Raw genomic sequence first — 15005 nt, forward strand, 5'->3', positions numbered from 1 at the left:
TAATGCTTGCATCGGCATCAGTAGCAGAACATATTTGTGATGAAATGGACCGATGCTTTCCAGTCCTCAAACTGTTATTAAAAGAAAAGAAACCCGTTAATGATATCTTGGATATGTTTCCACACCTGTGTTCATATGAAGGATTGGTGGTAACATGTTTATTTTTTATTATTTACTATTTCACTTTATGGTATTCACGGAACATATGAATATTTATATCATATCACTTTTTCTAGATTCGTCAAATGTTTGAGAGATTGTATCCTAACAGAACAGAAGGTCTCAAAATCGAGGATGTCTTCTTTCAGTGTCTATCTTATTCACCGTCCAGATTCTCTAGAGTAGAAGATGGTGAAATATATTTTTTTTTAATTTAGCCCAAAGGTCTGTCATAAAATTTTAAATTTGTAAAACTATTCACAGATCACATTCGAGGATGCTTGAGAATAATTTCTCATATGCCAATTCGCGGACAAAAAAGAACGCTGGTAGGCTGTCCAACTGTAGGCGAAGAACATTCGGCTTCAATTTTAATTCGTTGGATTGGGGTAAATGCAATATAATATACATAAGGTTAGATGTAATGATTTTATATCATCATTAGGAGTGCTTAGATACATACGTGGCATCCCCCGCAACTGATTCCAAACTACACATGGTGTGCGTAGCAAGCCCGATGAAAAGAGGAAATTATGCCGTCATTTGTGAGAAAAAAGTTATATTCGAGACTAACAATTCTATTCATGCAGTGGAAATTTTATTCAAATGCTACGCAGTTCTCGGAGTGGAGGTGCCACCTAATTTTAGAATGTTTTGGGACTTTCTGGCATGTGCCATATATAATATAATTCCGCACAGTCAGAGGACAACTGTGAATAGACTCGTCCAAACTTTTATTGAAGTTTCCCGCGCACGTATTGACAACAAATAAAAGGACAACTTTTTTATACAATACTTACTAAAAACCATAAAATTTAATAAACAGAAGTTTCTTTAATTATTATTGTAAAAATATTCCATAAGAAAAGAAAGACTGCATTGTGTTGTATCCAAAACAAAATTTTGACGGCCAATTTCTTCACTGGATGTAAACCGGTTTAGTTCCAGTTCAAATGCAACAATCGATCATGAACCAATTTAAATAGGAATCGGTTGTTGCATTTCTTCTTACAGAAACCATTCAGAATTGCAAGTCATAATCCGGATGTTTCTCAGTAAAGTTCAGTCAGAAATGAGCCGGAATTCCGGCTGGCTCCAGTCAGTATTCCGGCTCCAGTGACACAACTTATTCTAACTAGAATCGGTTGTGTCACTGGAGCCGGAATACTGACTGGAAACAGCTGGAATTCCGGCTCATTTCCGGCTGAACTTTACTGGGTTTTAATGAAATATTGCACTCATAAATTGGGTAATATTCTACCCAAAAACTGAGGAATTACAACTGGCTTTGTTGTCTACTCAAAAATTGGGTAAGCTTCTGCTCATAATATGAGTAAAAATCGATCAATTTTTGGTTTTGTTGAAGTTCTACTGAACCCAAAATTTGAGTAATGTTCAACTCAAAGTCTGCGTAATAATTACTTAATTTTTGGTTTTGTTAAATTTGTACTGAACTCAAAATTTGAGCAATGTTGAACTCAAAATCTGAGTACTAGTGAAGCACTTTTGGGTTTAGTGTAGATAATATTGTACTCAAAAACCGAGTAATAATTACTCAGTTTTTGGTTCAGGCTGGCTTACTCAAATTTGAGTAACTCCGGAATTACTCAATTTAAGGGTTGTTCCACTTTATCTGGAAATGGGTGGGATTAAACTTATTTTTGAGTAACTTTTTACGAGCGTGTTGGCAATTTGGCAGATGTCAAACGAGCAATTCATTTTCCACTGGAAAGTATACGGTTAAACTACGCACAACCACAGACACGCAGGAGACCGAATATGGAATGATAATAGACGAAGAAAGTTCATTCTGATTCGATGGGGTTTGTGGTCACAAATACATAGCTACTTTGTTAAGCATGCTTCGATATTCATCTATTAAGGTAGAAGTCTATCGGCAAACAGGGCGGCGATATATTTTTCCTGTGGAGTTTATGATAAAACCATAACAGTGCACTCTGATTGTATTTGTATTTAAACAGTTTCAGTTCAGCCTATGTGAGCTTTGCCGGTCACAGTGCTGACTATTTCAATTTAACTAAATTCCTCTTTTAACTTTCAACTCAGTATATCAATTGGTCGGTGTTAAGTCAGACTGAACTAAGTCGCAAAACATAAAAAATGAGATAATGATACACACCAAAAAATAATGAAATTTAAACGACATGTAAATCAATACGAATGTAAACATACAACGATTGAATCAAAAATTTGATTGAAAATTACGTTAAAATCAATTGGAGCATCAAACAGCATACAATTTTACACTTTCATTCGTGTAATATTACATGTCATTCATTTTACAGCAGTATTCGAGTAAAAATACATTGAAGTGCATTGGTTTTCCGTTTAAAGAAACTGTAATTTTCAATCCACGTGTAAAATTATAGTAAAATTCGTTAAAGAAAGAAAGCAAGTCGTGTGTATTTATGGTGGAACTTAATTTTATATTTATGCTCCAAATATGTGCATGAAAATAAACTTAAAATCACAAAATATTTTTTTCTGTGTAGCACAGGATAAAGAATATCGTCAGTTATATTGCACTTTTGCCAGATTTGGAATATGTAACAATAAACAAGAATTATGGCATTAATTAATTTTCAATCATAATGTAAAGGATGATGCGATTCAAACTTTAAACTCGTTTTTCTCGATGTCAATATTTTGTCACTTAGTCCGGTCTGGCTTAACACCGACCAATTGAACTAAAATTTTATTTCGGCACTCCGTGCCGTACTCTTAAAAAAAATCCTTGTTACTCTTGTAGATCTTGAAACATTTAGGTTAGAAAAGTGATGGACTACCAGAAACATAATGTGACTATAATTACACTTACCTATCTATTTGGGATAGTTTTACTTTATATATTTATTAAAATTTGACAGCTTCTTTTACACATTGGTATTTAAGAAGAATGCAGAAAAAAATATCACATGGAAGCGCCACATAGACAATTTGAATGTAGACGAATGAATGATTTCAGTGAGTAAATGGTCGTCGACTCAAGTTTAGGTAAAAGGTGAAACGATCAAAAATTGATCGACTTAAATTTATCTTATTTTCGTCGTGCATATAAAAAACTTGAGCACCGCCCATTTTATGCGAGGTGGTGTGTACATACGTACATTGTTTCTAGTTTGTTTTGCCGTTTTCGGCAAAATGGCATTGAAGCAAGGGTCGTCGAACGGTGAGATAAGGGACCATTTATAAATTACGTAACTCTTTTAGGGAGGAGGAGGGGGTCCAACTAATTGTGACATGTTGTTACATATGGGGAAGGGGGAGTAAGTTACAACGTTACGTAACATGTTTTTACAGAAGAAAAAAAAATCGAGGAATTTGTTACGTAATAGTGGAGGGGCATAGAGAAATTTGTGACAATTTGTTACATGGGAGGAAGATGGAGTCCATTTTGGGCAATTTTTGCGTTACGTAATTTATGATGGTCCCTAAGATAGTTCTCACAAGTTCCCTATCTCATTCCTCCACGCGAGTCTAAGTCTATTGATTACATTTGGTCCTTAGACCGGCGACGACTGCTATCAGCCTTTTGCGAATAGTAGCAGAATGAGAGAGTGCGAACCTGCCCCTTCGGCCAACCAGCCCCGGTCTCACCTATTTGGTGAACCGCTAAGGAACCAGAAACAGAATTCCGCAGTATCCGGAAGAACAGTCTCCAATTCTTTCAAACGTAAACCCAATTTACTGCTGCATCTCTAATGGAAAGATTGGGATAATACAAGATAATCACATTTAACAGTGCAAGGAACCAAAAAACAAACCTTGAAACGGACACAACGTTCGTTTCATGAAGATCGTGGGTATCAATCGGGATATCGCCCATGTGTAGGCGTAACATAAGACAATATTGAATATTGAGTGATCGTTAAGCGGTAGCTCAAGAAAACTATGAAAATATTTCTAAAGGAAAATCAATTCAAAGCGTATTGGCGAAACACATTACATAAAATGGATACATAACGTTTATACAATCACTCCAAAAATCGACTACCTAATCGAAGCCCGGAGGGCCGAGTGTCATATACCACTCGATTCAGTTTGTCGAGATCGTAAAACGTCTGTGTGTGACAAATAATGTCACTCGATTTTCTCAGAGATAGCTGAACCGATTTACACAAACTTAGTTTCAACAGTGTACGGTATAATGCTTCCATAAGCTGCTATTGAATTTTCGGCTTCCACTTCTGGAGTTGAAGAGTGCGGTCACACAGTAAATTCCCATATGAACTGGTATTACCATGATGTCCGCATGATGTAATGCATATTCAAATAGGTGCAACATTACTTGAATTTGCGGGTCACTGATAACAACTCAAAGTAATTGGTCACTTATGACAGTTCTTTATGGCTCCGAGGAACTCGCCTAGTTCCTAAGCTAATGTCACTAATGTCCCTACGAATTATTTACCGATTTTTATTAACAGGATTTCAAATAAACTTTTGGATCCGGAATTATAGGTTGGTTATAGCGGTCACGTAGGAATTTATCATATAAACCGGTGCAATTGTAATACATCAGAAGATAAAAATCTATCGAAATGGGCATCAAATTACTTCAATTCGCAGTTCTACTTCACTCATGGCTAGGCCGATCAACTATGGAATCTTAGAGTTTATGGTTGAGAAAGGCTCAATTACACCACTAGGTGGCCTAAAACAAGCTTATGTATTCTGTTATCACTGAACCTCAAAATGAAACACAGTTTACTATCCGATTAAGGGTTCCATCCATTATTACAAAAAAAGTTTAGTAATAATAAATTCATTAAATCAATTTTAATGCGAAAAATACCTACCACACGTATTTTGGGTGACATCGATGAATTAAATATATTCATGCGTTGAATTAGCGTCTTGCTAGAAAGCACGTAAAGGTGATGATATTATTCCACGACATTTTGCTACATATTGACGTCATATTGAAAGTTGCAATATGAGGAAATAGAAATTTTAGTAACAAACTCTGACTTTGAGGGATGCCACAGTTTTTAAACTTTAATTGCGTGAGGGAATAATTAGGATACAAGTCTTCAAGTTCTTTAATTCTCAGCAACAGCGATGCAAACCTCATTCGAATAAATAACCTTGATTTGTTTATTTTCCTTCATTTTTTTTCATTGCAGAGTAATGCATCAGTTGTTAAAATAGAAAACTTGACACCAAACAAACAGTATAACATTACAGCGACTGTGCTTAGCTCGAACCGTGAGTACATCTATGTGGACAAAAAGCAAAAGTTCAAAACACTACCATTGGATTACACTCCCGGCATGATTACTAATATCGATGTGCTAAACTATCACACCAATCGACAGAACATCGAGCTGTTGGATGCCATCGTCTCGTGGAAACCGGCAGTAGGTGAGTATCTGTCATCTGCGATCTAATTAGCTACAATACAGTTAGTTTTATACGAGATATTATTCCCAATGCACTTATGGCAGTCATGTGCCAATCATTTGATTGATATTGTAATATGTAACATAAGTGCTAAACGTTGAACCAGCGTTAATTTTCAACGTTATTGACCAGCTATAACAAACTCGTAACTTGTCAGGCATACACAGGCGTGAAACTTGGCATAAGTTATCTATATTTAAACTGACTTATTCGAATCTTCCATAGAACCGTCGATAGGGGAGAAAATGCACAGAAGTTACGTTTATCTTTTAAATAGGGCTTAGCCACTACTTGGGTTCTTGTTTGTTTCCCGGCGGACCCTAATTGACAGGGCGGCCAGGGTCTCTATCGGTAATTCCGGATTTTAGTAGCCACAAACAGAAAAAAACTACTTTTAACGTTACCTTTGATATTGTTTTTAACGTTTCGCGTTCCGCTCTTCAGCACATGACAGCCGTCGTGACCGCTATGCAAGTGTCGTTTTCCCTAAGGAATATGGTAAAAAAGACTAATAACGTTTTCGTTTTTACCTGATGCTTCACCGGTGTAGTGCAAAAAAAGATATGGGTAATGCCTAGGACATAACCGGAGTGTCGCGACTACACGTTTCTGTAAATCAAATCGAATGATATTCAATGAAATGTGTGGGTATGTTTCCAAATTATTCTTTATAATAATTATGGTGGTTCTGATAAGTGTAACAACAAAGATACTTAGTATTGGTCTGTGATATGAAAAGTACGAAATATATCTTCGGGTTTCTACATTGACGTTTCTGGTAAACACGAGATCAATGCATGTAACTCCATGCGTAGTAGCTTGCGAAGGATCAGAGATAAGATGGAACTTGAGACATTCATTCATGAAATGAACAAATTTCATATTTTCTTTGAAATGTCTATGTTAACATTTCCCGAAACAACAATCGGAATATTTTTTCTTGCGTACTGAAATAAACTACGCTTTCTATTATTAGCCCACACGGAGCAACCAAATAAAGCTGCAGTTGCTTCTCTGCTAATCCATCAACAAAGAACAAGTTGATTATGCTGCCGAAAATCGAGGGCAGCTTCTTCTTACTGTCCCGTATGCGAAATTTGCATCCACACATTGCTGGTACGGTGGACGAAAAACGAATGATAGCAGAGGAAGGAAAACCGCCACTTTTACAGGGTGTTTGGTTCATGGTTAACCGTTATGTGTCCGACGCGGTACCCGGGTACCTTTTTAGGTTTCAAATAATGAAATTCCAATGTTTTATCCAAAGCTTGAAATTTAAAACATTGTGACATCTTAGAACTTCACTAAATCAAGCTTTTGGGTTAATAATATTGTCGATACAGTAAAAGGGGAATGAGGAGGGGCTCCTGATATTTTTTACTACGTAACAGGCCGACGTGGGAACTCATCCACTTTTAGAATTGGTAAAATTGAATCGGGTTAATTCATTCGGTTAAAATAACAGACTTCTAAGACAATTTGAAAAGTTTTTATGCTCATATTGCTAGGACATTATTAAAATTTACAAATCATACCCTAGTACTGGAACATTACTCCGAAAAATCCGGATTACTAAGAATCAGATCCATTCATCCGTTCCAATTTTACATAATCAAGTTCCTGAATCCTGAATCCAAAACATCTAAAAGTGTTCAAATCGGTTAAAGGAAGCCATAGTTATGAGCATTTCAATTTGTGGGTACCCGGGTACCCTCATTGGCCTGTTAAAGGTGTTTTTTTGTTGAACACAAAACGGTTAAGAACGTCTCGAGGGATGATTGACTGTCATTCAGAGAAAAAAATCGTTCTACACATACCATCAAATCTCAACCGTTACTAAGTTATTAAACTTTTTGTGTTAAAAACTTAGCTGTCTCAAAATAGCTCTAACTCAAAAAGAATACTTTGTATTTCAAATCTTTTAGATCCATTGGATAGCTCAGAAAATTTCCCATGGAATGATGTCCTCACACATATTTCAGCTAATGATAAGGGTGGGCGAAACGCGATTCTGGTCTATACGGTACGAAACGAAACGAATAACTCTTCCGTATTCTCTTAACGATACGAAACGATACGAAATTTTAATAGTAGATATTGTTCGCAACACGAAATTCTATGTTGACGAAAACATTTGCGAACTATTGCGAAATTTTTCAAAAACCATTTGATATAAGGAAAATTAATTCTTTTTAATGCTTTTGAATAGTAGAAAGTGTCCAATTATGAAAAATATTTGTAACTCATGGTAAGCGATCGAAGATTAAAAACATTTTTCAAAAATTGCGACTATATATTTGTAAAAATAGTCAGGAAAAGTCATATACATTCTTAGAGCAATTATCTCTTTTTAGTTAGCCCAAGGCTTACTGGGCCACAGAAGCAATCTAGCAAACGAAATTCAAAACTCATTTAGTTTTCGTTCTAGCGAGTTCTGAACTGTTACATCTAAGCCTTTGTTTCGATTATAGAGGATTTAACATTAGTCATTTGCCTCTTTTACTGATTAGAAAAAGTTTTAACCCTATATGCGGGGTTGGGACACGAACACAGGTGAGTTGCGTATAAGGTCAACTACGCTTTGCTCGCCCCGACCTTAGCTTTCGGAACAAGTAATAATTGTTAGATTATAAAAAATAATGTCGAAAAATCTACCTTTTTCACACATCATAACTCCAAATGCGCAAAATGAAATTTCTTAGGATAAAAAGATTAGGTTTGATGGGTATTTTGTGGAAAAATTCTTACTGGAACTTCTATTACAGTTACAAGACCTAGAAATAGAGAATTCCCAGAAATTATTTCATCATGGGTTATTCATATCTTTTCCGAAGATAGCAAATATGTATCATTCATTATACTAGTCGGTTATAGGCCCATTTTAGGTCACAGCGCAAAAACAAAATTATTTCGTAATATCCACTTTCATTTTTTCTTTGGTTTTTGGTCAATATCTCGTATGAAAATTGCCCGATAAATAAAATAAATAAACTGTTCAAAGCATGTTCTCTTTCCAATAATTTAAAATCTTATGTAGGATTACATCAGGAATCAGAATATATTGGCTTAAATGGCACGTTCCCCGTATGTAGTCGGGGATTTATGCGACCACAGTCGAAATAAAAGAAAATTAAGAATGTCAAAAATTATACTTGTTACAGCTTAGTCGCTTGAAACTTCAAAAAAATTATATTTGATCTACCCACGGTTTCATCGGATACTTTTTACGAAATATTGACGAATAAATGAAAAGACTACCCAAAGCTTTTCAAAAAATCTCGAAAACGCTGTTTTTAAAAGGAAAATGAGTATTGCTTTCATGTTAGGCGACGCAAACTCGATTTTGAAAACTTTTTTCTTAGCTTAGCTTACCCCTAAATTTGTAAAATAGTGTTATTACATTTGTAAATTAGTCAACCTAGTCCATATATCTCAATTACCTTTGAATAGGCCGTTAACGCTCAAGATTGACGAATATTATCTGTGATATAATTGTAGCTAAAATGAGTAAGCTGTACTTTGAATCAATTTTAATTGATGCACCTTGCGCATGACATATCAGGTAAATCGTTGCTCCGATCAGTTATCGAAATCTACTCAGTCATCGCAAGACGGCTTTAAGAATTGAGAATTACTCCGGATGCATCGGTTCACCTTTCAATAGATAAATCGTTATAATTTTTGTGTAAAATCGATTTAACCAAGAAACAGTTACACAGTCTAAAATTAACTGAATTTTGATAAATTTCGAAAAGTTTCGCAAACTTTGCGAAACAGGCAAAAAAAGTTCGCAAAATGTCGGCGAAATTTGCGAATTTAAACGAAATTTTAGTTAAAGTTTCGTTTCGCAAAGTTTGCGAAAAATTTCGTTTCGTTCCGACATTTTGCAAAAAAATAAAATTTCGCCCACCCTTAGCTAATGAGGTTAAGTAACCTTTTCATGGTAATTTATTTAAAATTTAACAAATATCGAAAGGAAATTTTCTCAGCTTTCCAATGAAACCTTGGAAATAACAATATAAAGCATATTTTTTAGATTAGAGTATTTTAAGCACTTGCAACAGGCACGTAGCTAGAGGACGGGCTAGGGAGCTAAAGCCCCTCCCGAAATGTTTTAAAAATAAATTTCAAAGGCATTATTATCAGCGACTTTGGCTTGTAGCTCGTTTGGTTTGAGATAAAGTTAGAAGATTGCTGTTTCCAACAACCTAAATGGTCACGAAATTCAGTATGGCTTATGCTTCTGTCCCAGCCGGTATGAAGCGAACGACAAATAAAGTTACTTTTATATTGGGTTCCTTGTCTGAAGAACAAAGGAAACTTCTACTATTCTATGCCCTAGTAATCTGTTGAGATAATAGAGCCGCAGAAGGGAGAAGTGGTGCACCGGCCAAATACTGTGATTATTGGTGATTCGCATAAGACCGAGCATTTATGATGAGGAACATTTTCTGAAGGTGAAAATAGAGGCTAGACTTATGATAGTCACCTTTATCGATTTCTACCACCTCAGGTATTCTGCGCTTATAGCGTTCAACAAATTGGATCAGACGAAATCGTTGATTTTGAATGATTTAAAGCTATTTAATTTTAATGGTTGTGTGTTACAATGCTGTAATTAAGATCTTCATATAAATGGACGATGAGAGAATCAATTTTCGGTTACCAGATCGGATTCCGCTTACTTGCAGATACATATCACATATGGGAGAAATGCAGTACAAAACATAATGCGATAGTACAATTACAATATGTGTTCTTCGTACATATCAAAGACAAACTAGTACGTTTCAGTTCTGTGAAAAAACGTCACATTACGATTTATTTGACGCTGAACACAATCAGTTACCAAATATGTGGCACATGTTCAGGTAATATTGACAACGGCAAAAGCTGGGTCAATATCTCAAAATCTACAGCCAGCACAATCATTGAGGAAATTTACACTCATAAAGGCAACAAGCCAGCATGTTTGCGAACATAAAGGTAGCAACCACGATTATGACACTGAAGTATTCAATAGCGAAATAGATATGAACGACCCCCTATACGCAGTTGGTGGGGAAAAAATATTTCCCCGCTTCGTAAACAGGTATCTACGTGCAATGGCTAAGAGCTTGCGCGAGATCTGTTGGATAACCAGTAAAACTCGTTTTATTATTTTTATTGTTGGAAATAGATATAAATAGATAATAGAACCACTGTTCCGAATGGCTAAAGCATTGAACCGAGTTATGAATTATTTAAAAAATGGTAGAAGAAGTTTAATGGACAACTGAGCACTAAAACTCTCCAAAAGAGAACGCATCATCGCAAGTGATTATCCCGTTTAACAAAACTTAGATGTAATACTCGATATTAGCAACTCTATTTTAAATTTAAATGACAGGTTTTTGAATTGTACACAATTTGAATTTCTGAATTAGGTCTGTGCACCCTGTACTCTTAGTATAAATAATAGACATCATATTCAAGCATACTAGGCAAAAAATATTTCAATTTACTGAGAACGATATAGCTGAGACGACAGTTTTTGCTTTCGCGTCATTTTAACGCATCATCTATTTCATTGGTACTTAATTTTATTTTCATGCGAGGAATTCGTTCCGTATTAAAACACTGTTGCGACTAAAATATTGTGACTGGTTGAATCTATTAGTCCAACAATTTCGATTTTATATCTTCAGTATATAGCAGTCTCACGATGTGGTTTTTTGTTCGTTTTGGACTAAAATGAGAGATGATCAGAAATCACGGAGGAGGAAAAAAGAATCAGCTAATCTAAGAAGCCTCAAGAGCACAAGAGCAGCTCTTCTATTCGGAATTTCGCTCTAATCCTCTCAATTTGGTTTGATAAAACGGCATTTTCTAAAACACATTACGTCTTCGTTATCCGCACAACATTCAACGTTAGGTGGAACCACTTTGATTGAAATTGTTTCCTAAATTTTGGTAAAAAAAACCTGTAAAAAGTATTACAGCTTTCTTCAAGAAGTCATGCATCTCTTCCAATCTTGATGATGATTTAAAAAAAACTTGAGTTGATTAAAAACGAATCAATTACGGAGCAGATTGTTTGAATTGACTAAGAAAGTGTAACTACAAGCATCTTCGCATCAAGTAAACAGCCACTGACAAAAATTTTGCAAAAGATGCACAGAAATGGGATAAATTGCTGTAATTTAAAAACATAGAAATTTGAAAGAAAGTTTCTTCGGCACAGGAGAAGCAAGTGCGTTGTGTTTTCTTTGATTTGTCGGAGTGTGATGCTAAAATTATTTAGTTCACCCATATTTATAGTTTCTAGTAATTCTAGTGGTGTCATCAATGTTTCATTCAGTGCTTCGAAATTTCAAAATCAGTTAACTATTTATGCTTATCGAAACTGACATTCAGATTCAATGTCTCGGTCATTCATTAACTTAACAACTGACTGAAATTTCATGCAGAATCGAATGTTTGAGTGCAGTGGAAATATAAATTCCTTCGCCAACCAAAGTATTCATTTGTTATTATGTGGACAACTCAAGAATAAGTGAGCTGCGTAATCTATGTCTAGTGCCTTTTCGCTCAATAATCCTTCTCAGAGCTAGCATAGAAACAAAATTTAGTTTGCTTCTGAAACCGAACATATGCGAACCCGAATGCGCTATGTCGGGAGAACGAATGATAAGGGAAACGAACCAAATATTTCATTCATCGCGACGGGCAGGAATTGAATTTCGGTTCTCTTTCAAGTTCACGCAGGGATGTCAATTTTTTATGCTCTGGTTACATTTAACCAAATTTACGTAAATTGTAAAATAACAGTAATCAGTGGATTTCCTTTCGATTAGTGAACAGTCTTATAGTAGACAAAATTCCGGTTAGTTTAGTAGATTAATTCATTAAAACATCTCTTTTGTATTGTCCAAAAATCCATGAATTCCGAAATGAAACCTGTAAGCTTCCTGTGCTCAAATATAACTGCTTAATCTAGGTAAATACAGCTATAATTCTTATCTATGCTTTGCAGAGAAATCAGTAGTATTTTGTGAAAACCCTTTACATGTCAACAAACAAAATTACTGGTCTGCCTTTTGCCATAGTCCAAGGATCTAGTAGAAGAATTGCCTAGAAAAATAAGCCTGTCTAATGATATAAAAAGTATTAATTTCATAAAAGAATAGCATCTGTGAAAAATCTGAATACTTAAATAGGTAAATATTTAGAGAGAACATCTCTTGTCATCATTTAAATTGAAAATTATTATCAGTTTGAGTTAAATAGGAGTTGAACCGTTTCTGTGCATCTACAAATCGCCTGGCTGATCAGAAGATTTGTAGCGAATTTCGACATTCTCTTGTATTTGTATTTAAATAATTGACGTCCAACTAGCACTGAGTCTTAATGAACTAAAACAAAAAAGAAATGACCCAAAGTGGCACGGGCGGAAATAATGACGAAGACGAAGATGTCGGTATAATCGTTGAAGCGACGAGTCATTTCTAATATCGATTGTTGGCAGCGTAGGTAGTGTTGCACATTTCAGAGTGCAGCAGTGTTTAAGAACAAAGGACACGGGTTGGTGCGTAGAGGTTAATTTGTGATACGAGATCGGGAACATCATATTCAGCCAGAAGAAACTTAGACACGAAGGTAGTTTACGACGCATGTCTACGATCTTCTAAAATGTGCAGTTCTAATAATCGACAACGATTCGTTTGGTTCAGATTCAGCGGATCGTTCCAAGGCAATTGACGTAACGCATATCGTATGAATCTGCGCTGGACAGCCTCACTTCCTTGGGTTCAAGTTGTATGATGGGAGCATCCACTAGACCATGTTTGCAAATTCCAACGGTGAAAATGGTAGCTTATAAATTAATAATAAATCATTAATAATAAACCAAATTCAAAAGCAAGAATTCGTCGATGTACTATACCATTTCTTGTATCAGATAACATAATGTCTATTGCCTTAGTTTAGGAACTGTTTTCACTAAGAATTATTACATTCAGTTTCAAGTGACTATCTCAAGTCACCAGAATTAACACATTTATGCAACAAGTTTTAAGCCCCTCCCGAAACAAAATCCTGGCTACGGGCCTGACTTGCAAGTCGATTACAGGAAAAGTTTAGTAATAAAATTACAAAGAAACGAAAAGAGATAGGAATATGATGCAGAAGAACAAATTATGAATCGTCCTAAAACCCAACTTTTGGATAATAGATATTGCTATAACCATAATTCATTATATTGAGAAAAATAACAAAAACCTCTTCAAAAACACCAACTTTTAACTACTTTACAACTTAAAGATAATTTAAAACTAATCAACTGAAAGATATGAGAACACCATTCAATAGGAACCTTTCCAATGGAACTAAAAAATTTAAAATACAAAGTATAATTTTGGAACTAGAAGTATTTTATTAATCATGAACCAAACACCCTGTATTTATAACATTTTCGCTGTCTTCTAAATTAGTTTTATCCAATCAGAGAACGCTGCGGAATGATTTTAATAAATGTCTATTTTTGTTTATTTAAGTAAGTTATACATGCTTACAAAGATTGTTAATCATTTTTAGTGCAAACGTAATGTAATTCCGTTCAGTAGTGGAGACCGAGGAGGGTTGAAAAAGTTTTTTTTTGTTTTTATTAGTTAAATCAACAAAAACTGCCATTCGATGATTGCTTATTTTTAAATTTCTTACTTCTTTTGAAGTAGAATACTTCTAACGTTTCAATATGGGGTCCCTTTTCAAAAATTTCAGTTGAGAAATTTTCCCAGGTTTGAAATGCGAATATCTTCCGTTCTACTGATCGAAATCGCAATATTTTTGCACTATCTGATAGGAAATTCGTGCACGTATTTCGTATTAAATTTCGGAATAAGTGCGACCACTATAAATAAACCAAAACAAGGATTTTTAGAAAATCCTTCGAAAACAGCGAGGAAAATGCGCAATTTGCAAGCATATCTCATGTACAGCCGTCAAAAAGGAGCATGTAAGCGTTTCATCACATACGGGAATGTTATATATACAGGACACGCGAGCTTGTTTTGTATCAGTGGGTGATCGCTGACCACACGAGCAACATGCTCGTCCGGACGGTACAATGAGCGGTATCATGTTTGCGTTCCCGTACCAAATGTCATCACTAGGTTCTTCGTGATAAAATTCAGGGAATCACCAAATCCGCCATTCGGCGTCTAGCTCGTTGTGGTGGTGTAAAATGCATCTCCGATTTAATCTACGAATGCTGATGGTGTGCAGGAAAATGTCATCCGAGATGACGTGACCTACACTGAACACGCCAAGCGCAAAACCGCAATGAATGTCGTCTATACTCTGAAGCGGCAGGGACGCACTTTGTATGGATTTGGAAGTTGAAAAGGTAGAACGCACTTGTATCATTATAAAAAGGCCCTTTT

The 15005-nt window shown here is 35.4% G+C and overlaps 1 protein-coding gene across 6 annotated transcripts in view; it reads left to right on the forward strand.

Annotated features, from left to right (window-relative positions):
* The window catches only part of LOC131692675 (tyrosine-protein kinase receptor torso-like), a 97920-nt gene that overhangs the window by 58185 nt on the left and 24730 nt on the right, over nucleotides 1-15005 (forward strand). For all 6 annotated transcript variants that reach the window (XM_058979845.1, XM_058979844.1, XM_058979847.1 and 3 more), the window contains one exon: nucleotides 5307-5544. In XM_058979845.1, coding sequence (XP_058835828.1) covers nucleotides 5307-5544 — 238 coding nt within the window. The remainder of the gene's footprint in view (nucleotides 1-5306; nucleotides 5545-15005) is intronic.

This window comes from Topomyia yanbarensis, chromosome 3, assembly GCF_030247195.1.
Source record: "Topomyia yanbarensis strain Yona2022 chromosome 3, ASM3024719v1, whole genome shotgun sequence".
Taxonomy (NCBI): Eukaryota; Metazoa; Arthropoda; class Insecta; order Diptera; family Culicidae; genus Topomyia; species Topomyia yanbarensis.